Here is a 24,452-nt window from a genome sequence, read left to right as displayed (position 1 = left end):
TCACCATACAACACAACAGAACATGCCACATGCTCATTGCAATGTCTAACTATTTTATGTTGCTTTGGCTAATTGATATTAATTTGTACACCACATTTGTATGTGATCTTCTTACACCTCAGTGACCTTGGGTGTGGACTGCTTTTTTGCTAAAAACTGTATATTTTCATACCATTCATATCATTCTAATTCATATGCCACCTTTCAAAATAGTTAGGTTTTCCAGCGAGATTAGATTGTTTATTAATCTTAATGGTAATTTCAACATTTATACATTTTTGAAATCAATAAATTGATGCACTGTTATCCAATATGAACAATAGGCAACTGCATTTCCATTAACTTACATTAACAAAGTTTGTTTCATTGCTCATGTTAGTTATAATGCATTAACCACGGTTTACAAATGAGACCTTATTGCAAGTGCTTCCAAATAAATCAGTAAATTAAAAGGACATTAAATGCACACTCTTCTGACTAATGCACTGCAATGGTAAACATGCTCACACAGCTTGACTGAAAGAATCTAGAGTAAAACAGATCAATGAACCATCAATGAAAAAGATCATTTCTTTGCAGTATGTTTATATTGTCTATATCCTCAAGACACTTGAGCTTAAATGTTTGCTATTCAAGGCATCATTAATGGTTGCTGGCAAGGTTATCCTTATTAGAAGAAATAAAAATGCTATTACAAATGATCTGATGTTGTAGTAAAATTGGGGTTTGATTAACATAAAGCGTTCAAAATCTTAGGGTTTATTCCTAATACTGTGTTGTTAGCTGAATGACCCACAGCTGTGTTTTTTTTTTTTTTTGTTTAGTGATCCCTTGTTTGTCCTGAACAGTTAAACTGCCTGCCGTTCTTCAGAAAAATCTTTCAGGTCCCAAAAATTCTTTTGTTTTTCAGCATTTTTATGTATTTGAACCCTTTTCTAACAATGACTGCATAATTCTGAGATCAATCTTTTCAAAGTGAAATCTTTTTGAATTTGAAGATCAGGGTGAATGTAACTTATTTTGTCTTCTGGGAAACATGCAAGTATCTTCTGTGGCTTCTGAAGGGCAGTACTAAATAAAATAAAAAATGATATTTAGGCAAAATAAAAAAACGTACACATCTTCATTCTGTTCAAAAGTTTTCACCCCTGGCTCTTAATGCATTGTGTGTCCTTCTGAGGCATCAGTGATCATTTGAACCTTCTGTAATAGTTGTATATGAGTCCCTCAGTTGTCCTCAGAGTGAAAATATGGATCTCAAAATCATACAGTCATTGTTGGAAAAGGTTTAAATACACAAAAATGCTAAAAAAAAATCAAAGAAATTGTGGGACCTGAATGATTTTTCTGAAGAACAGCAGCCAGTTTAACTGTTCAGGACAAACAAGGGACTCATGAAGAACAATCACTAAACAAAAAAACAGCTGTGGATCATTCAGGTAACAACAGTATTAAGAATCAAGCGCATGTAAACTTTTGAATGGGGTGATTTTTATAAATTCAACTATTATTTTCTCTTGTGGACTATATGTAAAGTCTTTTATGTGAAATATCTTATTCAGGTCAGTACTAAATAAATAAAAAAAACATGCATTTTGTATAATCACTCTTATTTTGGTAAACACTTCAACCTCAACTGTATAATGAATTAAATACTTTTATTTAGTTAGGATGCATTTAATTGACTAATTAACTCATAAACTTACAGGGTAAAAAAAAAAAAGCACAGAACCACAAAAATGCCAGCATTGATCACCTGTCCTTGAGATAAATAGAGAAGCTCAGTTTGAACACCGGTTTGATTCTGAACAAAGTCCACTCTAATAAATCATTATTTATTTTCTTTCTATGTGCTCGCAGTAACCCTTCGTCCTTGCTCTAGCAGCCAGTATCAGGTGACATTCTGGTGCAATATCATAGTTCAAAGTCTACTGCATAATACCTTTAACTTATTCAGAGCTCTCTGAATTTAGTTAAATAGATACTAACACTGGATTTAGAAAATAATGTGGCTGTGTGAGCACAATCGAGTTTTGCTCTGACACGAGACTTGAGTGTGGAATACAGTGCACTGCAAACCACCAGCCAGAAACACGACAAACAAGGAGCTTACGTCTCCAAAAAACAAACTCGATGGTGACTCGCTTATTGAATGTGAGTTTTTTCAAATCTAGATAGCATCCAAAAATAGACAGGATCTACAAAAAGTTTGAAAGTTGAGCATGTCAGGTGTCACAAAACTCTGAATAACTACTGATTCCACCTGAAAATGCTGAAAAATACACGTATATGTGACCCTGGACCACAAAACCAGTTACAAGGGTACATTTTTTTTAAATTGAGATTTATGCATTATCTGAATAAATAAGCTTTCCATTGATGTATGGTTTGATAGGATAGGACAATATTTTGGCTGGGATACAGCCATTTAAAAATATCAAAATATAGAGAAAATTGCCTTTAAAGTTGTCCAAATAAAGTTCTTAGCAATGCATATTACTAATCAAAAATGCTAGTAAATTTACAATATATATTCAGGGAACACGATTTTTACTTAATATCCTAATGATTTTTGGCGTAAAAGAAAAATCAATCATTTTGACCCATACAGTGTATTTTTGGCTATTGCTACAAATATATCCGTGCTACTTAAAAGTGGTTTTGTGGTCCAGGGTCACATATTATCTTTATTAATATTAGTATGTTTTTTTCTGGTTTGCCTCCTCAGTCAAGATATTTACGCCATCTCTTTGATCTACCATGGAGAGATTTTATGTTCTGATGTTTTGAATAATTAATTGCCCATTAACACCCTGCAACACTCTGGTGATGAATACTGAGAAGCCTTGCCCCCTTTACAGTGAAATAAACTGAATCAACATAAATCTATTTTATTTTCAGGGCCTATTTGATAATGCTACTATCTTATTGAAGAGCCAACTCAAGCCAATGACATCCACACAAGCAATTCATCTGTTACAGCACTGCAAAAAAAAGATAATCCCACAGTTTACTATTCTAACAAGGAATGTAAACTTATGACGCATCAAAAATTCACAATATATAAACACTTAACTTGCATTGCAAACCCCCAAATTTAATCAAGTTAATGCTTAAAGGTGTAAGGCAGCTCCGTGAAGATTAGCTTGATTACATACACTCAATGGCCATCTCAATGAAATATTGACGATTAATCTGAATAAATTAAAATGTTTATGTTCATTAGGCACTGAAGCAGCAAAGCTGCTGGATAAAAGAACACAGACATTTCTTTTCCTCTGCCATTAAATAAATTGACAATTTCTTCCAAAAAAACAAAACAAAAACAATATTAAATACTTTACAAACTCTGAACAAGACTTGCCAGGGGTAAACATTGAGTGTGACTTCATTATGCGCATGTGTGTTTTTTTTTTTGTTTTTTTTCTCAGGGAAACTGTGTAGTGATGTCTGAATGTTTGGTGGGTTAAAGCGAGAACATGTGTAGTGTAGCATGATAAAGAAGTAATACTTATAAAATGTGTGTCAATGTAACAAGCAGCAGAGGTACTGTTATTCTCGAATTTTGTCTGTGCTGCAAACCTCGTCGTTTGTGCAAGCTGAAGTCCAGGAGTGTGTTTGTGAAGGGCTTTTTGTGGGAAAGTGTACTTGCAGGGTTTCATGGCAGTTCAGTCCAGTCTGTTTTTGTTGCTTTGGTTTAAGAGGCAGAGAAAGAGACAGAATAGAGAGAGAGAGAGGGAGAGAGAAAGATAAAGAGAGGCCCTTGATGATATTCAGACCACAAACTTGTTCTTAGTAGTGGAGCCACTCTTAGTGGCTGTGTCAGTATGAGACTGGTAACCAATGGTCATATTCATAGGGATGCCTAGTCGTTCCTTGTACACCCTCCTGCCAAACAAACACAAGTACACGTTGTAACTGTCCGAGTATGTTATAGGCCTAATTTACAGTGCTTTGCAAAACTATTCACGTTTTGTTATGTTGCAGCGTTATGTTAAACTGTTTTAAATTGATTTATTCCTGCCTCAATCTACACTCCGTACACCATAATGACAAAACAAAACTTTGGACATTTTTTAGAAATAAAAAACTGAAATGATTCCATTAGTATAAGAATTCATACCCCTTTCTGAAACACTTGAAATTTAGCTTAGGAGCATTCATATCAGTTGTAGATGTTACTACACTATGAGAGGAGTTAAAATGTGGCAAATGCATTTGAATGAGCGTGATTTGGAAAGGCACACACCTTTCAGAAAAGGTCTAACAGCTGAAAATGCATATCAGAGCAAAAACCAAGCCCCTGAGGTCAAAATAACTGCCTGTAGGGCTTACAGACAAGACTGCGTCAAGCCACACATCTGGGGAAGAGTTCAGAAAAAAATTATGCTGCATTGAAGGTTCACATAAGCTCTTCCTAGAGCTGGCCTCCTGGCCAAACTGAGCAATTGATGGAGAAGGACTTTGGTAAGAGTGGTGACCAAGAACCTGATGGTCATTCTAGTTGAGCTCTACGATCATATATGCAGATGGGAGAAACTTGCAGAAGGACAAAAATCACTTCAACACTCCACTGATCTGGGCTTTATGGCAGTGTCAATCCTCTCCTCAGTGAAGAAACAAAAACACACTTGGAATTTGCAAAACAGCACCTAACGAAACTCTCAGATTGTGAGAAAAAAAGAGTCTCTGGTCTGATGAACCTCAAATCCAAGCTTCATGTTTGAAGGAAACCAGGCACTGCTCTTCATCTGTACAGTAGCATCCCAAAAGTAAAGTGTGCTGGTAGCAGCCTCATGCTGTGGGGCTGTTTTTCAGCAGCAAGGACTGAGGGACTCATCAGAGTAGTAGGTAACTCAACACAGCAAAATATAGAGATAGCCTTAATGAAAACTTAGTCCAGAGCATCCAGACTGAACAGAAGATTCACCTTCCAACAGGGCAATGACCCTAAGCGCACAACAAGAGTGGCTTATAGAAAACCCTGAGAATGTCCTTGAGTGCCCAGCCAGAGCCTGGGCTTGAACCCAATCAAACATTTCTGGAGGAACCTGAAAATGTCTGCCAGACCCCATCCAAACTGACAAAGCTTGAGAGGTGAAGAGGTGAGGTGAAGAATGGCAGACAATCGCCAAATGCAGATGTGCAAAACTTGTCGCATCACACCCAAAAAGAAATAAGTAGTGAGTTATGGGTTTTAATACTTATGCAATGCACTTATTTCAGTGTTTCATTTTTAATAAATTTGCAAAGTTGTCACAAATCTGTTTTGTGCTTTATCAATATGGTGTATAGAGTGTAAATTGATTAGAAAAAAGTAATTTAAAGCAGTTAAACATAAGGCTGCAACATAACAAAACGTCAAACAAATGAAGGGGTATGAATACTTTCACAAGGCGCTGTAAGTACTATGAATGCATGAGAATCTCACCCTATGTGCGTTATAGCCTCTCTGTTCTCATAGTCAGATGTCCAGATGGCAATTTTATCTCCTTTTGTTCGGACATTGACTACAGCCCCGCACACTTCGTCACTGTGGTCGTCAAAGGCCTCACCGATGAGGCAGAGCAGCTGTAGGTATGACACAGGTGAACGTTATAGAGTCAGAGCTACAGAAGTACATGAATTACGTGTTTGTTGAGGGGGCGTTCAGTGACTAACTCAGAACTCTTACAGTTTCCAACCAAAAGCGGTCCAGGTCATACTTCCTCTGCTGCTTGTTGAGAGTGATGAGCCAGCGGCCTCCTCTTTTATTCCTCTCATCCTCCCACATAGGCTCAATACCATCCTGCAACCCAAGCACAAAGCAAAGTCCACAGTAACCTGGAGAATCTCGTACACTACCTCTGAAAAGCAGCAAGCAACAGTAAACAAGCAGAAATAAAGAACAAAAAAAGAATAGATATACACAGATGTTATATTTTACAAATGCTATACTTTTGCATACAAATGCTGATCCTTCACTACACTTTTTCTTCTTTTATAACATCCCACTGGAGATTTCCATAGCCGAGTTCATGTGTTTAAAGCCTAGTGGAAGAACTGATAAAATATGTACCTTGAATGCAATGCTTTGAAAAAGAGTTTTTATGCTTTACTTGAGGTGATTTTTGAATTGTGTGAAAAAGGGTTAATGCGAATAGTGGGAGATGGACATGCATTTTGCAAATAAATTCACCAAAAAAGTCATGTGACTTCACACTATGGCAGTGATTCTCAACTCCAGTCCTTGGGGGCCCACTGCTCTTCACATTTTGTATATCTCCTTAATTTAACACACCTGATTCAGATCATCAGATCGTTAGGAGAAAGATCCATGATCTGAACGGAGTGTGTCAGATTCAGAAATATACAAAATGTGCAGAGCAGTGGGCCCTGAGGACTGGAGTTGAGAAGCACTGAACTATGGCACGGGATAACTTGACTAACCAGCAGACTTGTCTCATTGCATGGCATCTGAAATGTTGTTATGGTCATTCTGAAATGCCTAAGCAAAGTTTGTCGTCAAAGTATTTCTGTATAATTGCCTCCCAAAACTCTTACATGACTGTGTTCCCAAACAGCAGGCATTCGCCTCTCAAAGCAGTGACCAAATTTATTGTGTTTTGTCTGCTCTCTCTGAGGTGCAAGTAATTTATTATATATGAAAATTATTATATTCAGTGGCTTCTCCTAGTTTTCTTAGTGATATTTAGTGAGTTTATCAGGAAGTGACTTTTTTTGTTTTCTTTGACTCGTTGGATGGAAACAGTGCTTATTCGCAAATGTTTTATGCAATAGTCCATCCAAAGCTGTGCAACTTTGGATGAAAACCCGGCTAATGTAAATGTAAGATTTGTAAAAGAGACATGCATACAGCATGCATTCCTTCTTTATCTCTTATCTGGCAACATTCCACCATATTTTACATTTTTTTTTTCAGTAAAATTAGTCCAAACATACGTTCCCTACAGACTTACATTAGAAAAGAGTAACAGTTCACCTGATAATATATCAAAAAGCAAAAGATGCTATGGTCTTAAAGTCATTGTAATGGGTGTTTATTGGGTGCGATTAGGCCTGCTGCTATAGTCGGTGTTGACGGTAAAACTAGTGTGGGTTTCGTCACTTGTCCACTGCGGCACCGCCCCCACCACAATTTATTTGTTATTTTATATTAGGCATATAACATGGTGTATTTTTATTCGTTTTGTTAATAAAAGTACATTATGTTACAATAATGCCGCTAATTTAAAAGTGAAAGTAAAATGCGCATGGCGCTTTTACAGGCTATTTAAAAGCGAATGAGTGAGGAAATGAGGGAAAACTAACAAACTAAAAACAAAAAACTGCTTGACGTCGAATTGCAGCTAACTTAAAAGTTATAGTAAAATGCGCACTAGGGCTGTGCAATTAATCAAAATTTAGTTTTGATTTTGGATTCAAATGATTATGAAAATACAAACTTTCGCTCTATAAAAGCCCAATTTCACATGCAAATCCGTAAAATCATGTAACGTGACTTGCATAAAATAGGACCTGCTTGATTTATTAATGTTTATTTAAAAGCACGAAAGAGAATTTGCGCTGTTCTGTGTATGCGTTCAGAGACGGAACACAGAACAAGGACAAGTAAAGTGAACGTTTAGCTTAAGATGCGTACCTAAACGGTCAAAAACATGCAAACATATGTCAAAATGCGGCGCATGGTGATTATTCGTGTAAACCTTCGTCAGTTATGTCTCAAATTAACGTAAACAGTTGAGAATGAAAATGCTCGTGTAACCTTATATAAGATCCGTGCAGCTCTTAAAGCGGCCACGAGTAATATTCCTTTTGCCGTCTCTGTGCTTAATGTTAATCAAACAACAAAAGACAAAGACAAAATCACTCACTGCTCTTGACAGAGGGACTTTTGGATTTTTTTAAGAAACAAAACATGTTTAATTCCTACAGTGAAGACTTTGCTGTTTTATATTACATTCAATTAATTACATTCAATTAAAAAAGTATCTTTTTTTATATTTTATTGCTATCTTTGAAATGAATCAATTATATAAAGTTCCAGACCCACTCATAATCATGTTAAATAATTGTGATTACAACATTGACCAAAATAATCGTGATTATGATTTTTGCCATATTCGAGCAGCCCTAATGCACACAACGCTTTTACAAGCTATTTAAAAGCTTTTTAAAAGCGAAGGAAAGTGAGGAAAAGAGGGAAAACTCAAACAAGCTAAAAACAAACAAGAGCTTGACGCCGATTTGCTACTAATTTGAAAATGGAAGTAAAATGTGCATGGTGCTTCTACTGAAGGAAAACGAGGAAAAACTCAAATGAACTACAAAACAAACAGTTCCTGGACGCTGAATTGCTGCTAATTTTAAAGTGAAAGTAAAACTCAAACGACCACCCCCCACGGTGATACCGGTGTTGTCACACGTTGATTAACCAGTGGGGAAAATTTCCTCACCGTCACAACTCTAGGTGCAATTTGAGAGCTTTAATGAAGATGATGACAGAATTTTCACTTTTTGAGCTGAACTATTTGGGTGAATAATACATGAAAATGTCAGCAGTTATGATGGAAGCCTACCTTGAAAAGTGAGTAGTCACACCCTGACATCAAATTACTGGAGAGCTGAATGTGGTTATAAAGCCTATGAAGAAGAGATTCATAAAATCAATTAGATTTGAGGGGAAAAACAGTGCTATTAAACACGCAAAATCTCTTCAATAAAGAAAATCTTTAAAAGTCTTACGCCCAGAAATCCTCTACTGTGTCAACTTTTGAGATCAGCCTGAGATTGGCCTGCCATGTTTTGCTCTTGTCATTTTTGAAGAACCATAAAGACCATCTTTAAGGAGAAAACAGAAACAACATTTTCAGAACAGTCTTAACAGTATAACTTTATACAGAGAAAATATTATTTATGCTTAAGACATTTACAAACTGCATTTAGAAGCTAGCACATTACTTGAAAACAAGTTAGAAAACAAATCCCTTAAAAAACAAAGTGCATTCATTCACTAGACCTGTTCTGTAGGGGGTGTTTGATGTAGCTCTCAGGGCTGACAATCTCCTGATTGGTCTCTTCTGAGTTCTCCTCTTCACTCTTACAAGAAACTGAGTTTAATTCCTGCACAGGAACCTTTAAGCGATTAGTTTAACCTAATACATTCAAGTTCACATCACAGCAGCCAATATAAAGACAAAGACACACACACAACGCTGACAGAAGAGAAAGACTGTAGGCAATGTCCCTTTATTGCCCTCATTTATTTAACTTACCACAAGCATCCAGAATAGGACTAATTCAACAGCTGGGACCAGTGCAATACCTGGCTGTTAAATGTGATTGTGTTGTATCTGATGACACTCTTAAGACTACAGTCACTGTTAGTTTTGCTCAACTTGAACCTTTGTGTGTGTGTGTGTGTGTGTGTGTGTGTGTGTGTGTGTGTGTGTGTGTGTGTGTGTGTGTGTGTGTGTGTGTGTGTGTGTGTGTGTGGTCCAAGTGTTTACAGTCATTCATTATTATGAGTCTTTCATGTGAGCAGTTTAGAACATACAGATGCAAATTTATACACTTGAAATTAATTTAACGTGTCAATCTGAAACTTAAACCCAGATTGTAACAGCTGTGAATAAACTATGGTTTGGAATAGCTTTTATAGTTAGATCCAGCATTGTGTCGTTACACTACAATTCATTTCACTTTCCTCATTCGCTGTCTTAGATTTTGACAGCTGTGCTGTGACAGGCACGCTTTGTTCCCGAGAGGAAATTAAACAAGATAAAAAGTGTGGCTAAATGCATATAGGGTAGTGGTGACGAACAGACATCTGGAAAAGTAATTAAGTGCCCTACGCGACTGGAACATGTCTTGTCAATTTTCAGCCAAACTTGTTGAGCCACCCCATTCAAACATGTCGAAAAACTTTTTGAAACTTTACAGAGGACCACATTTAAACGCAATTTTCGCCTAAAAAGAAGTATAAACGTATTGTTAAGGGCAGGTAGTTTTGTAGCGTAGCGCTGAAGAGCAGGAAAGTGTAAAATAATCTTTGAGAAGTTTATTGACTCACCGGCTCCGCCGTCGCCATTTTACGTAAGTCGTTCACAGGCCTCATAAGGGACGTTTACGCTTCACTTCAGTGCTTCGCTCTGATTGGCTGACACAGTGCTGAGAGCGAATCACAAGCGGTGTTTCAAAACCTAACAACGAACGCCTACCAGAAAAGATTCAAACACGATGTAGCTATGACCGATGCCTGAATGAATTATTCTGTTGAATCGGATCTTATTGATGAATATTTTTTTTTTTTTTTTTTTTTTTATTAATGAATAAGTAGAACCACTTTACAAACCGTCAATCACCAACTTATATATTAAAACCTAAATATGTTTTTTTAATGTAATATGACTGAATCACAGATTGTATCTACAAAATACGGTTTAATATGCACTACCAGTCAAAAGATTTGAACAGTAAGATTTTTTATGTTTTGAAATAAGTCTCTTCTGCTCACCCAGCCTGCATTTATTTCATCCAAAATATAGTAAAAACAGTAACATTTTGAAATATTTTTACTATTTATAATAACTTCTGTATGCCACTGTTTTCTATTTGAATATATTTTAAAATGTAATTTATTCTTGTGATCTCAAAGCTGATTTTTAGCATTATTACTCAGAAATCATTCAAGTTTTCAGATTTGCTGCTCAAAAACATGTATTATTATTATTATTATTATTATTATTATTATTATTATTATTATTATTATTATGTTGAAAACAGCTGAGTAGAATTTTTTTCAGGTTTCTTTGATGAATAGAACGTTCAGAAGAACAGCATTTATTTGAAATAGAAATATTTTGTCTTTTAAAACAAGATTATTTTATATATAATATATATATATATATATATATATATATATCGATTTTATTGAAAATGTTGTGATGCCTAATGTAAATGCAATTTATGTTTGTTTTTATGAGCAGAATCAGGGCTGTCATGAAGTCAAATGAATAATTATAAAATTATAATAAACATAAACAGTAATAAACAGACATAAAGTAACTATTAATATACAGGAGCGTTTTGAGCACAACAGACCGAAATATGATTCCTTGAGACGTAAAAGAGCAGCTGAATCGTTTTTAGCCGGTTCGTTGAAATGAACTGTTCAAAAGAACCGATTCGCGAAAATGACGCCCCCAAATGTTGTCTACGTAGTTGGCTCATTAGGTTTTGAAACACAACCGTGCACTTTAATAACTGTATATGTTTATAACAAGTGCATATTTATAATTGAGAATTACAGTATGAACCAGTCTAAAAAATAAAACCTTATAAAAAAAAAAGAAAATGTTTTTGTTTATGACTGCTTTTCTCAGCTCTACGGAATCGGCATATACAGTTCGAATAGTTTTTAATTCATTTATGTTTGTCCATTATAAAGGTTTTAATAAACACATTACAATACTTTGGATGACAAATCTTTTATTTTGACCGCACTCTGACTCATGACGTCAAGTTGTACCTTCTGTTGACAGCCAAGACCGGAAGTATCGCCAACAGCCATCTGGTTACCAGCCCTTCGGCCCTTTCTCAGGTCAACAGCAATCATTTTGTTTTAAAAAATATGTCAAGAACTAATCGGATCGTACATGACACGGAGGTACGTCATTCTGATGTCTTGTGCGGGACGCGAAATCGAAGCCGGTGTCATTGCGAGCACGAGGCTGCTGTCAGACCTGCACACAGAGAGCAGGTAAGAGTGTCAGATCTGATCTGTTCACCTCGACTGATCTCAGTCGTGATTTTGATTTAATATTTAAAAATGCTAATTTAAAAAACACAGCTGCATGAGTGTATCCGCCGTCGAATTTCTTTTACTTTCTGCTAGGAAATTGCGAAACCTTATTTGATTTTATCTGGAACTTCATACCCTGCCCTTCCTCTCCTTTTTTTATCAAGAGATTTCCTCATCAAACCACAGCCTGCTCTATGAATAGCTGTTTGCAATGTTGTGACATTCATAAGTATAACATACGGTATTCACGGCAGTCAGTCTAATCTCTTAAGCCTCAACAATATCTCATGTAGCTTACTTTAGCTAAATAATGAAACCCAAGTATACCAACCAGTTTTTCGCCTGTCTATATTTAGCATGAGTACATGCAAACATATAATCACACTCCCACAGATACTCTGAGGCTCAGTCATGTGGTGTCATCTTGTACAGTGTTTTGCTTTGTGTTACTTAAAAAAAACATGATATAATCTAAACTGTCTATCATCTCAGAATGACCTCAGGGGAAGAGAAAGACCACACAGTCACTCTGTAGCAGAGCCACAGGAAGAGCCAGGACCTGCGCCAGAGGCTCCGTTGGTGGACGACTGCGAGAGACTGGGCACTTTTTTCGGAGAGCTCAATAAGTGTTTGAGGGGTCTTGGTTTCACCCAGCTTTATTTTGGAGAAAAGATCGTGGAGCCTGTGGTTGTGATGGTGTTTTGGATGCTGCTCTGGTTCCTTGGTATCCAAGCTCTTGGCCTTGTGGGAACTCTATGCATTATTATCATTTATATCCAGAAATAACAGATGTGAAAATGGACAGACGCATGAAGGTGCCACTCAAAGCCAGTGCCAGTGAAAGAGAGAAGAGTCTTTCGCCTGAAGATAATCATCGGATTTACCTTAACTACTGAAATGATTCCTCCAGTCTGTGAATTGTCTATTAGCTGTGAAAGGTACTTGTGAAGAGCATGCTTCCCTTCAATATTTGCATTGACAAAATGGGTGCATATTGACATGCTGACTATCAAAGGTTAAAGAGCATTTATATAACCGGATTCTAATGACAGGTGTACATATCAGTTATATGGTCCTTGGCTTTGTTGAATGTATTACTATTGTTCTGCCTGGTGTCAGTCCTGCATTCTCCACACAATTGCACTAGAGGGCAACCTTCCTCATTCTCCCCTAAACATGTCTTGGGAAATATACCAGGGAATAATAATCAATCTTTGTTAAACTTGAATGTGTTAATACTACTGCATGTGAATGTTTTGAGATAACTTTGAAAGTATGAAACTGTGTTAAAACCAAACCTTTTATGATAAAAGACCTATAATATGAGCTGTAAATTCCTATTTGGTATTTTTATGAGTTGATTTTAGATAACACGCACGCTCATGTTGTCTGTTCTTTTCAAAGATTCAGTATCAATGTTGCAATATCAGTATCAATGAAAAGGATAAATTCATAACAGGGAAATATTTAGTATGCAAATGTGCTACAGTAGAATGTATGACTCATTCAGGATCAGAAGTATATAAAAAGGCCATTTTTTTATTGCACTTAATTTTATTGCGTTTCTTTAAGAATTATGACATTATTAAAAATTATTGAATGAACTCTAACTTTTTAAGCAAGGTTTAGCTGCTCTTTGTTTAACTGTGAATATCTTTGCAAGATGACATCACTTCATAATTCATATTTGATTATGACTATTTTTGGTACTTTATTTAGTATTACAATTCATAATTGCTGATACAATGCCAAACTGTGCCATGATTTATTTTCACCAACATAGCATTTACTGTATGTGTATTTTTGGGTGGTGGTGGGTTGTTTGGACTTTGAGTAATTTATTTGGAAAGAATTTATATTTTAAATCATTCTGCAATGTATTCAAACTTTAAAACTGGGTTATTATCATAATAAAAATTATAATTGTTTTAATTTGTTGTTATACTGTTCAGTTCTTCCTGCATAATTCCATCAAATTCTTCTGGGTTGTGTTTCCCAAAATCAGTAAGCCTGTAGATCATAGAAACCTTTGTTACAAATCAATTTTTTATTATTTACTTGAAATGCTTTTGGGCCTTTTTTCTAAAAAGAATTGTATTTGTATGAATTCAAATTGTATAATATCCAAATTACACATTTTTAGTAATTGTGCAGTTAATATTTTCAGAAAGTTTTGGAATATTTGTCCTCTCCCCAAATTTGTCACTACCGAAACATAGTAATATATAATTTAATAGAAGCAATATATTAAGATAATAAGATTTTGTTTACATCTACATTGTAAATATATATATATATATATATATATATATATATATTGCTATTTTATTGATTTTCTCAGAGGTAGATCAATAACAATTACATTTTTAACAACATCTCAAGTGTAATTTATGAGATTTGTTGTATTTTGAATCTAATTTTTCTTTGTATAAGGCAGACAGTTAATCATACTGATTTCAAAGGTAAGGATTTATTAGTTTGAATATACATTGAACCAAACACTATCATAACATTTTAGTTGATAATTCAGTATAGATTATTTTTGACAAAATATCTCATGTTTCGGTCGTGACTGCACATTTTGGTAGCGAAAGTATGTTTTGGTAGCGACCATATAACATTACAGAATTTTAACTTGCATGCTAAAACACAACTAAAACACAAAAAAATTGCATAACTGTACAAAAATGTTGTTTATTTTCCCCAAATATGACGATTTTGTGTTGCCTTTTGTCACTACTGAAACAATGATGACATGTTTTGGTCGTAACTGTTTCGGTAGTGACAAATTTATGGAATAACACCCAAAAAAATCAATGATTTTTCAATGACATTCTTTTTTTTTACATGAAGTGTCATAATTTACAAAGAAAATATAATATATAGGAAAAAATACAAAAATTATTTCAATATAATTTTCATAAATTGAAATTAAGGGGTTAGGGTTTGGGACAGCCACCTCCCAATTGAAAGTACCCAATAAATGAAGATTTGATATATATTGAGCTTACTGATATTTTAAATATTGTTGTGGGTTTCAATAAATAATAGAAGGATCTTAGTAAACATCTAAGATTACATAAATGCTTTTTTTTTTTTTTGGTTGTGAGACAGCAGTTTGGACCATTTCTGTACAATGGCCCATATAATTGTGTTACAGATTCATAGAACATCATATACAGTATCTCTGAGTACAGTTTCTTAAGTATTTCCTGTTTAACCCAAAGTAAAATGTAAAGAAGACATGCACAGAAATGCTTAAAATACCTTGTTGACCCTTACTCAGCCAATGTTGGCTAAGAAACTTTAAACTTGCCATAAAGTTTTCTTAGCTCATGATTTGCCAAAATCACACAACATAGAAATAATCTTAATATATATGTTTACTAATAAGTTAAAGTTTTACTTCAGAAAAAGAAAGAGAGGGGGAGAGAGAGATTGCTTCATCCACATAATACCAGAGTATAAAAACGAGCTCCAAAGAATCTCTGCCTCTTTGCATTCATCACAGCAATACGACTACATTGGGAAATGGCCACTGCAGGGAAGGTTCGTAAACTTGTCTTTTGGTCTCTTTTCATTTGTGCTGCAGAGCAGTTAATGCATTTTTAATACAACTCCAGTCCCTTTATGGATTTAAGCTCATTTCCATTGATCTATTGATGAGGAAGAGTTTACAGTGCAAAGACATTAAAAATAAGTTTCTATCTGAGCAATTCAATGCTAATGTTTTACTAAGGCTCTCATAATAATGCCATGAAAGCTTTAAGCCATCCAATTTATGGATCAAATGTACAGTGATAGTTTTTGTGTATGTTATTATTGCAATGCACAACTGACTGACAAAAAAAAAAAAAATGCTACTTTTTATCTTACAATTCTGACTATTTTTTCTTGCAATTGTGAGTTTACATCATATAATCTTGACTGTTTTTCTCAAAACTGTGGGATACAAACTCGCAATTATGACTTTTTTTCTTAGAATTGTCAGATATCTCGCAATTTTCAGAAATTAAGTTGCATTTCTGAGAAATAAAGTCAGAATTATGAGATATAAACTCCCAATTGCGAGTTAAAAAGTCAGAGTTGCGAGATATAGTCACTATTCTTACTTTTTTCTCAGAATTGCATGATATAAACAACACATAATTCTAAAAAAATTTCTTGCAATTGTGAGTTTGTATCTTGCAATTCAGATGTTTTGTTTGCAATTGAGAGTTTATATCTCGTAATTCTGACTTTTTTCTCAGAATTGTGACATAAACTTGCAATTGTGAGCTATGAAGTCCAGTTTTGAGTGGAAAAAACTAATGTTCTCAGAATTTAAAGATAGTCTTGCGAGATATAAAATTGCAATTCTGAGAAAAAAGTAACAATTACAATTGTGAGCTATAAAGTCCAGTTCTGAGGGAAAAAAAGACTAAGTTAATCTTACAGTTCTGACTTAATAACTCACAATTGTGTTATAAAGTCACAACTGTGAGATATAAACTCGCAATTCTAATAATAAAGTCACAATTGCGATTCTGAGGGGAAAAGTCACAATCGCAAGATATAAACTTGCAGTTCTGAGGAGAAAAGATATAAACTCACAATTCTGAGGAAAAAAGTCACAGTTGCGAGACATAAACTCGCAATTCTGAAGAGAAAAGATATAAACTCACAATTCTGAGGAAAAAAGTCACAATTGCGAGATATAAACTCGCAATTCTGAGGGGAAAAGTCACAATCGCAAGATATACACTTGCAATTCTGAGAAAAACTCGCGAGATATAAACTCACAATTCTGACTTTATTTATCAGAATTGCGAGTTTATGTCCTGCAATTGTGACTTTATAACTGCAATTGTGAGTTTATATCTCGCAATAAAAAAATTAATTGTGACTTTACATCTCACAATTCTGACTTTTTTCTCAGAATTGTAAGATGAGAAGTCGCAATTGTGAAATAAAAAGTTGCAATTACCTTTTTTTATGGCGGAAATGGGATTCCATAAAAAACGAGGCGACAGCTGTATGCATTTTTTTTTTTTTTTTTAGTTTTTCTTTGTCATTCTGCCAGTTTACTACCAAGTGGAAACTATTAAACCATGCTACAACTTCAAAAAGTTTGCTCTGCCAATTTCACTGGGTTAATATTTATCTTTGATTGTGAAATATCTGTGGTTCTAAAAACAGATGTTTAATGTTTCCATTGGCCTAAGCCAAACAACTGGACAACCGCCAATTACGGCTAGAGAGCGTAGATCATGTAACCGCTTAGGCACAGCGGTTATATAAACATCTGTAGTCAACCATTAAATATCTATAAAACATGCTGAACCAAGTACTTTTGTGTGCTGAAAGGTGATTAAATGCCGGGCTGCTGTTGCCTGGGAGGCCAATGCGCCCCTGATGATGGAGGAAATAGAAGTCGCTCCACCTCAGGAGGGAGAAATACGAATTAAGGTGGGAAATGTCCCATGAAAGTTGTCAAATCTGTTCATATCAATACAATTAACTTGTATTAGTTAACTTTTCTCCTGTCTTGAAGGTTGTAGCTACAGGTGTTTGTCACACCGACCTTTACCACCTGTTTGAAGGGAAGGACAAGCGTGGTTTTCCCACTGTCATGGGACATGAGGGCGCTGGTGTGGTGGAGAGTGTGGGACCTGGAGTCACTGGTTTCAAACCAGGTCACAATTTGCAAGTGTTTATTTTTTCTTTAAAGGGATAGTTCACTTAAAAATGAAAATTCTGTCATCAGTTGCTTACCTTCATGTCTTCCAAACTGGATCTTTTGAATTTTGGTGAACAGGTGATAAGGTCATTCCACTCTTCCTCTCTCAGTGTGGAGAATGCAAGTTCTGCAAGTGTCCAAAAACAAACCTGTGTGACTCCAGCTGGTAAGAAATGCAAACAACACAACAACTTTTAACATTATATTTCATCCTCTTGCTTTTTGGGAATGTACATTTTTTTCTTTGACAGGTCAAGTAAATATCACGACATTATGTCTGATCCCACAACACGTTTCACTTGCCGTGGTCGGCCCATTCTGCAGTTCATGGGCACCAGTACCTTCTCTGAGTACACCGTCATTAACCAGATTGCCGTGGCCAAGATTCATGATGATGCCCCACTCGAGCGCGTGTGTCTGCTCGGCTGTGGCATCTCTACCGGTTATGGAGCTGCTGTCAACACAGCTGGGGTGTGTATAGATGTTGGGTGTACTCAAGAAGTATCTGAACACTTATGCCACACTTGAATGAATGTTTTTGCATCGTATAACAAAATGTTGAATCAAGAGCCATTCAGTTTGAAGAACGAGAGCACAAGAACGCTTAAAAAGGTAAAATCGTTTGAAAAAGGACAAAGATTAAATGTTTATACCAGCTGTGCTGATATAATATTGCTTTCATGCAACGATAAATAAACAAGATGCTAATATTGAGTAACTTACATTTTAAACACAAGATCAGTTATATTACTTTAGATTTTAAGTTCATATTTCAATAATTTAACAACACATTCCCATATTTATAGTTAGCTTATGTCAGTTAATAATCACAAGACATGCAAGTGAATTAAGCAAATATTACGTTTTTTTTTACTTTAAACTACACTACTAGTCAAAGGTTTTTGAACAGTCAGTTTCTTTTGCTCACCAAGCGTCCATTTATTTGATACAAATTACAGCAAAATCAGTAAATCTTTTGAAATATTTTTACTATTTAAAATAACTGCTTTCTATTTGAATATATTTTAAAATGTAATTTATTTCTGTGATCAAAGCTAACTTCTCAGCATCATTACTTTAGTCTTCAATGTCACATGATCCTTCAGAAATCGTTTTAATATGCTGCTTTGCTGTTCAAGAAACTTTTTTTTATTATTATCAGTATTTAAAACATTTGAGTGCATTTTTTTTTAGGATTCTAGATGAATACAAAGACCCAAAGATCAGCATTTATCTGAAATAAAAAGCTTTTGAACATTATACACTATACAATTCAAAAGCTCAGAATCAGTATTTGTTGTTTTTTTGGAATACTGTTTAAAAATAATCTATTTTAGATAAATGCTGTTCTTCTGACAAATTCTACTCAGCTGTTTTCAACATAATAATAAAAATAATAATAAATGTTTTTTGAGCAGCAAATCAGAATATTAGAATGATTTCTGAAGGATCATGTAACTGCAGTAATAATGCTAAAAATTCAGCATTGAAATCACAGGAATACATTACATTTTAAAATATATTTAAATATATTAATATTTAAATATATTTATATAAATATATGAACAAATATATTAATATAATAAATTTACTGATTTGCTCTTCTTTGGATCAAATAAATTTAGGCTTGGTGAGTAGAAGATACTTCTTTAAAAAAACATTAAAATCTTACTGTTCAAAAACTTTTGCCTGGTAGTGTAATTATTTATTATAATTTTAATTTGTATGATTTAATAACTTTCGATCAACTCACAAACCCCCTGCAGTTCACTCACTAACACCAGATATTTGGAAACCCCAGTGTGTTATAGAATGAATCAGTGTGTTCAAACAGTTTGATTGAGTGAATAATTCAATGGCTCATCCATAAAAGCTGTCTAATTTCTAAGGCTGTGCCCTTAGTAGGTTGCATAGGTTTCTGACATATGATATTGAAGCTGTCTCCTTTCAGAAAAGCAACCATTATATTCCAAAGTTAAAAATTACATTAATTACATTAATGAAGCCGCACAAAACAAAAACAAACAAACAAAAAACTGTTGCACAGTTGCACTCTTGGAACACTACTCCACCAAGCAGATTTGAAGATTGGAACTAACTGTTATAAAAAAGGATTTGGACACTTTTTGTTTTAAAAAAAAAAAGCCATCCAAATGCAAAGAAATTCATGCATTTTTAAATGGATAGTTCAACCAAAAATGAGAATTCTGTCATTAATTATTCACACTCATGTTGTTTCAAACCTGTAAGACTTTTGTTCTACTTCAGAACACAAATTTAAATATTTTTAATTCAATCTGAGAGCTTTCTGATCCTGCATAGTGTAACATAAGGACGTGAGACAGTCAAATCCATTTGCAAGCTTTATTTAAATGAAGAACAGACCTGGTCGTAAATAGGCAGAGGGTCGAGCAACAGCAAACAGATATAAGGGGGGCAAAACACAAGAGTAATCCTAAACAGGCGAGGGTCGACAACAGCGGCGTACGTAATCCAAAGGGGCGAGACAAAGGAGTAATCCAAAAAGGCAGGCAGGAGATCGAGAAAACCAGACAGGGAATCAGAACATGGAAACACAAGACAGAACTAGAAAAACAAGGGAACGCTTTGTAAGGTTGCAGGGCAAACACAATACTAATCAATAAATGACTGTAATGGCCTTATATTTATATGGTTCATGATTGGTGGCGGGTGAAAGTGCAAGCCGTGCAATGGAACATGTGAAGTGTAGTCCAGGGTGATGTGTAACAGTCAGTGAGATGTAAGAGTCAGTGAAATGCACAGTCGTTGTAAGGACATTGTTAAAACAGTCCATGTGACTTTGAATTAAGTAATTATTTTTTGTTTTATTTGCGCATGAAAAAGTATTCTTGTAGCTTCATAACATTACGGTTGAACCACTGATATCAACTATTTTAACAATGTTCTTACTACTTGTCTGTGCCTTGAACATGTCAGTTGTGTTGCTGTCTGTGCAGGGTCTCAGATTTCATCAAAAATATCTTAATTTGTGTTCTGAAGATGAACAAAGGCCTTACGGGTTTGGAACGACATGAGAGTGAGTAAGTAACAAAATCTCTTTAAGTGTGAATAAAGTGTCTAAATAGTTTTTGTAGCTAGAAAGGTGAATGTTAAGGTGCTTTACACTAATTCATTTGTGTTTGTGTGAAGGTTACACCAGGCTCAGTGTGTGCAGTGTTTGGACTGGGTGCAGTAGGTCTGGCTGCAGTCATGGGCTGCAAAAACGCCGGAGCCTCTCGCATCTTTGCCGTGGATATTAATGAGCAGAAATTCGAGAAGGCGAAGGTCTTTGGTGCCACTGATTTTCTGAATCCGAAGGCGTATAATAAACCCATCTCTGAAGTACTGGCAGAAATGACCAATGGAGGAGTGGATTTCTCACTGGAGTGTGTGGGCAACACTGAAGTAATGGTAAGACCTGCCTGACACGTTTGTAAAAGATGCTTTTATTTACTAACTCGTTTAAAAGCTTTCAGTACTTGGATTTTTTTTATGTGTGTGAATTAACGCATCTTTCACCTCAGAGAACTGCACTGGAGTCATGTGTTAAAGGTTGGGGAGTGAGTGTTTTGGTTGGCTGGACTGATGTGAAGGATTTTTCAGCGAAGCCAATTCAGCTCATATCTGGGAAAACCTGGAAAGGATCTCTGTTTGGAGGTAATCAAGCTGTCAGCTAACACTTTCAGAGAGGGAACTTGAGTACATGCTTGAGCATACAGTACATTCATTTCTGGTTATGTAAAGGTTTTAAGAGCAAGGACTCTGTTCCAAACCTGGTTCGCGACTACATGACCGGCAAAATAAAGCTGGACGAGTTCATAACTCACAAAATGAGTCTGGAGCAGGTCAACGATGCCATCAACCTCATGAAGACTGGAGAATGGTGCGTTTGTTACTCTCATCCTTCTGTTTTTGAGGTTAATATTGTAAAAAATAAAACCCTAACCTTTGTTTCCTACTGTATCTTACAGCATTCGATGCATCCTGAGTATATCCAAATGAGAAGCAAATCAGCTTCACCCAACCAGTTTCTATGCCACAGTTATATTCGGCTTCTTCGCTTCTCCCTCTTTGCAGTATTTGAGGAACAGCTGGGTGCATTCAAGGATCCTCTTTAATAGCATATTCCAGCCCTCTGCTTTATTAAGTGATTCACAAGTGCATGTAAACATTAATGTTTAACATCAAAACAGTGCTATTCATCTGCAAGGCAAAAGGCTTCTGAAATATGTTATCTGTGCCAAATAAAAAAAGAGACAAGCATATAACTCATTTCAAATGATTTAGTGTAACCAATTTATGATGCTGTCAAAATAGTTTATTTCTCTCCTCTAAGCCAGACTCTCCAGCATTTGTCTTGCTTACATAACCATCATGGGAATGTTGGGAAGCATCAGAAAATATGCAGCTGCACCCTGCAGCTTGAAGCCAAACACTGATAAACGTGCTAAATGCTTTACATCATGTTTTTCTCAAATGCACTCTTCATATCTGTCTGTCTTGGCTGGTCAATGCGGTCTCAAATTGCACAAACCGTTTTTCCAGACTTTTCTAAAAAATGTTTAAGACAAACTCATGGAGAAATATTGCTCAGCCATAATGCAGACATATTCAATGCCAGTTTAAAATGCTGAAACTATTTCTGAGAGGTGTAGATAAAACTAAACATACGAATCTTGTATTCCAGTTCTGTCTGGCTAAAAGAGTGCAAAAAACAAACAAAAGCATTTGTGGTTGCCCAAACTAAACCAAGATTTCAGGACTAGAATCTTGACAACATTTGTGTTTGTTCTTATTATTTCTGGTCAGGTAGGTGAAATATTAGGCTAATATCTCAATTAATACTGCTTGTTCGTATCTATTAACCATCTATAAACTTTAATTTGTCAAAATATTGCGCCCTTTCCTGCTGACTAAGTCCTTCTCTATATGATTTAGCAGCTTCCACATATTTTTTCCATGGTTTAGACAGCATAAATTATCAGAACAACGTATTCAGTAGTACGTTAACCATGCAATCCATGCTGTTGTTTACATCCGAGTATCTCCAATATGGCCACACATCTGGGTAACTGACCAAATCATGACACATAGGTGCAAACCCTCTATAGACTAAACTGAAAAAACTAAAATGTATTTCATGAGCTGCAGCAAATCGACACAGAGCATCGGTGACACAATGTCTGTGACTACTTTATCAGGTTTTCACATTGCTCTTTAAGTGCCAATGATCAGATAATAAATAAACCATTTGTAGCCTACTTAACCTAATGTTTCCCCTAGGTGTTTACAGACACATTCTCTCTCAAACAAGATCGATTTAATTGAACCTTATAAATGCTGGTAGAAGTTCATGAAAAGCATTCATATAATGTTCAATAACGTTACAAGGCACTCGTTTAGCTGTGAAGAGTTTTCATATATCAATTGATGTACCAAACAAACACAGTACACTGCAACATGCCAGGCATACTAACACACTGAAGTAGACTAAGAAATCAAACCTCACATAGCCGACATGCTTGATATTTCTAAAAAAAGTAAGATGATTGCTTTGTGGTCATATATTTATGGAAATCAATGTGTATGTCAGGCCAAAAATCCAGAAGTACTGTATCACAGACACTTGCTTTGCTGTTGCAAACCCTCATAGTCCTAATGTCACCTCTTTTTCACCACATAATTATATTTCTAGACCGGCCGTCCCTATAGAGGGTTTGTACTTTGCACAGTTTTGTCAGTTACCCGGATGGGTGGCCATATTGAAGATACTTGGATGTAAACAACAGCATGGATACCTTGTTCTGCTAATTTATGCTGCCTACTCTAAACCACGGAAAAACGTGTGAAAGCTGCTAGAGAAAAGGACTTAGTAAGCAGGAAAGGGAGCAATATTTTGGCAAACTAAAGTTAATAGGTGGTAAAGATACATACAAGCAGTAATAAATAAGATATTAGCCTAATATTTCACCTACCTGACCGAAAAGATAAGAACAAACACAAATGTTGTCAAGATTCTTGCCCTGGAAATCCTGGTTCAGTTTAGTCAACCACAAACGGCTTCTTTCCTCCTCTTTTGCACTCTTCTCCCTAATTCTGGACTTTTTACAGTCTATAGTACTCCAAATGTTTTTTCCCAGTTCGACCAATTAGTAGGCTACAGCCCAAAACATGACAATAATTGACCATTTTTATCAGCAATAATCAGCCAAATTGCGAGTTCTGTTCGGTTCTGTGGCATTGATTATGTTCTGTGCCGCCAATATGACCAATTGATGATGTCGTAAAAACACTCTATTACTAATTTATTCTCTGTACAAATATGTAAAACAAGGTCACTACAAGCTTTATGAGGGTTTGCGATCTCTGCAGGTTCGATTACATCACAGTGTGCAATTCTTGTATCATTCAGACTTTGTCTTTTTGACAAGATTATACTCACTGGCATAGTGCGATACGTTTGGTGCCGTGGGGAACCGTTTCTGAATGCCAGGGTCACCGTAGCTCCAAACCACAGAGAAATTGTTTTCACCTCACCATAGCAGGTTCCAGGCTTCACTAGATACAAGACAGAAACAACCTTCTTCAAAACACAACACATATTCCTTTGTGCAAGTCTGCCCTCTAAAGATCATTAGTGTACATCACATCAGACAAACATACTGTACAGCAAGGCTGCCAACTTTTGAGTTCAACTTGGGGTAAGAATTCCCAAGCGGGATGGGGTGGGGGGAATTGTTTTGCAAAAAAACAAAAAACACATAAAAAACCCTATTAGCAGATTTTTTTCTGACATCTGGAAATGCTTAGTATTTAAGTATTTAAAGCCATGATGGCTGGTACTGTTTTTTTTTTTTTATCATAAAACAATTAACTTTTATTCAAACAAGAATAGTAATCCACATTGAG

General features: G+C 35.5%; 3 protein-coding genes across 3 annotated transcripts; 2 read left to right on the top strand and 1 right to left on the bottom strand.

Annotated features, from left to right (window-relative positions):
- Positions 1-2,875: 2,875 nt before the first annotated feature.
- Positions 2,876-10,122, bottom strand: eif4eb (eukaryotic translation initiation factor 4eb). Its single transcript, XM_073834117.1, has 7 exons — positions 10,073-10,122; positions 9,020-9,123; positions 8,746-8,841; positions 8,580-8,643; positions 5,675-5,788; positions 5,432-5,571; positions 2,876-3,888 (listed from the first exon to the last, which is right to left on the bottom strand). Exons 1-7 carry the CDS (start codon positions 10,115-10,117, stop codon positions 3,774-3,776), a joined length of 678 nt encoding a protein of 225 aa, XP_073690218.1. The 5' UTR covers positions 10,118-10,122; the 3' UTR covers positions 2,876-3,773.
- A 1,392-nt stretch (positions 10,123-11,514) lies between these two features.
- Positions 11,515-13,735, top strand: fam241a (family with sequence similarity 241 member A). Its single transcript, XM_073835104.1, has 2 exons — positions 11,515-11,761; positions 12,296-13,735. The coding sequence occupies exons 1-2, from the start codon at positions 11,633-11,635 to the stop codon at positions 12,587-12,589; spliced, it is 423 nt and encodes a 140-aa protein (XP_073691205.1). The 5' UTR covers positions 11,515-11,632; the 3' UTR covers positions 12,590-13,735.
- Positions 13,736-15,293: 1,558 nt separating this feature from the next.
- LOC141325436 (alcohol dehydrogenase 1-like) lies at positions 15,294-21,811 on the top strand. The gene is made up of 9 exons (XM_073834116.1): positions 15,294-15,352; positions 17,150-17,251; positions 17,337-17,478; positions 17,601-17,688; positions 17,774-17,993; positions 20,694-20,954; positions 21,068-21,200; positions 21,288-21,426; positions 21,515-21,811. The coding sequence occupies exons 1-9, from the start codon at positions 15,335-15,337 to the stop codon at positions 21,543-21,545; spliced, it is 1,134 nt and encodes a 377-aa protein (XP_073690217.1). The 5' UTR covers positions 15,294-15,334; the 3' UTR covers positions 21,546-21,811.
- Positions 21,812-24,452: the final 2,641 nt, after the last annotated feature.

Source organism: Garra rufa, chromosome 2 (assembly GCF_049309525.1).
Source record: "Garra rufa chromosome 2, GarRuf1.0, whole genome shotgun sequence".
In the NCBI taxonomy this organism is placed as follows: Eukaryota; Metazoa; Chordata; class Actinopteri; order Cypriniformes; family Cyprinidae; genus Garra; species Garra rufa.
This window is presented reverse-complemented; position numbering and strand designations above follow the sequence as displayed.

What these genes read in the sequence shown, in the direction of transcription:
- eif4eb (XM_073834117.1), bottom strand. Translation starts at nt 10,117, where the DNA reads ATGAGGCCTGTGAACGACTTACGTAAAATGGCGACGGCGGAGCCG. An exon ending in AAACACCCCCTACAGAACAG is followed by an intron (nt 8,842 to 9,019) that starts GTCTAGTGAATG and finishes TTCTCCTTAAAG; the next exon opens with ATGGTCTTTATGGTTCTTCA. An exon ending in ACCGCTTTTGGTTGGAAACT is followed by an intron (nt 5,572 to 5,674) that starts GTAAGAGTTCTG and finishes TCATACCTACAG; the next exon opens with CTGCTCTGCCTCATCGGTGA.
- fam241a (XM_073835104.1), top strand. Translation starts at nt 11,633, where the DNA reads ATGTCAAGAACTAATCGGATCGTACATGACACGGAGGTACGTCATTCT. An exon ending in GACCTGCACACAGAGAGCAG is followed by an intron (nt 11,762 to 12,295) that starts GTAAGAGTGTCA and finishes CTATCATCTCAG; the next exon opens with AATGACCTCAGGGGAAGAGA.
- LOC141325436 (XM_073834116.1), top strand. An exon ending in AGTCACTGGTTTCAAACCAG is followed by an intron (nt 17,479 to 17,600) that starts GTCACAATTTGC and finishes TTTGGTGAACAG; the next exon opens with GTGATAAGGTCATTCCACTC. An exon ending in CTCATGAAGACTGGAGAATG is followed by an intron (nt 21,427 to 21,514) that starts GTGCGTTTGTTA and finishes TGTATCTTACAG; the next exon opens with CATTCGATGCATCCTGAGTA.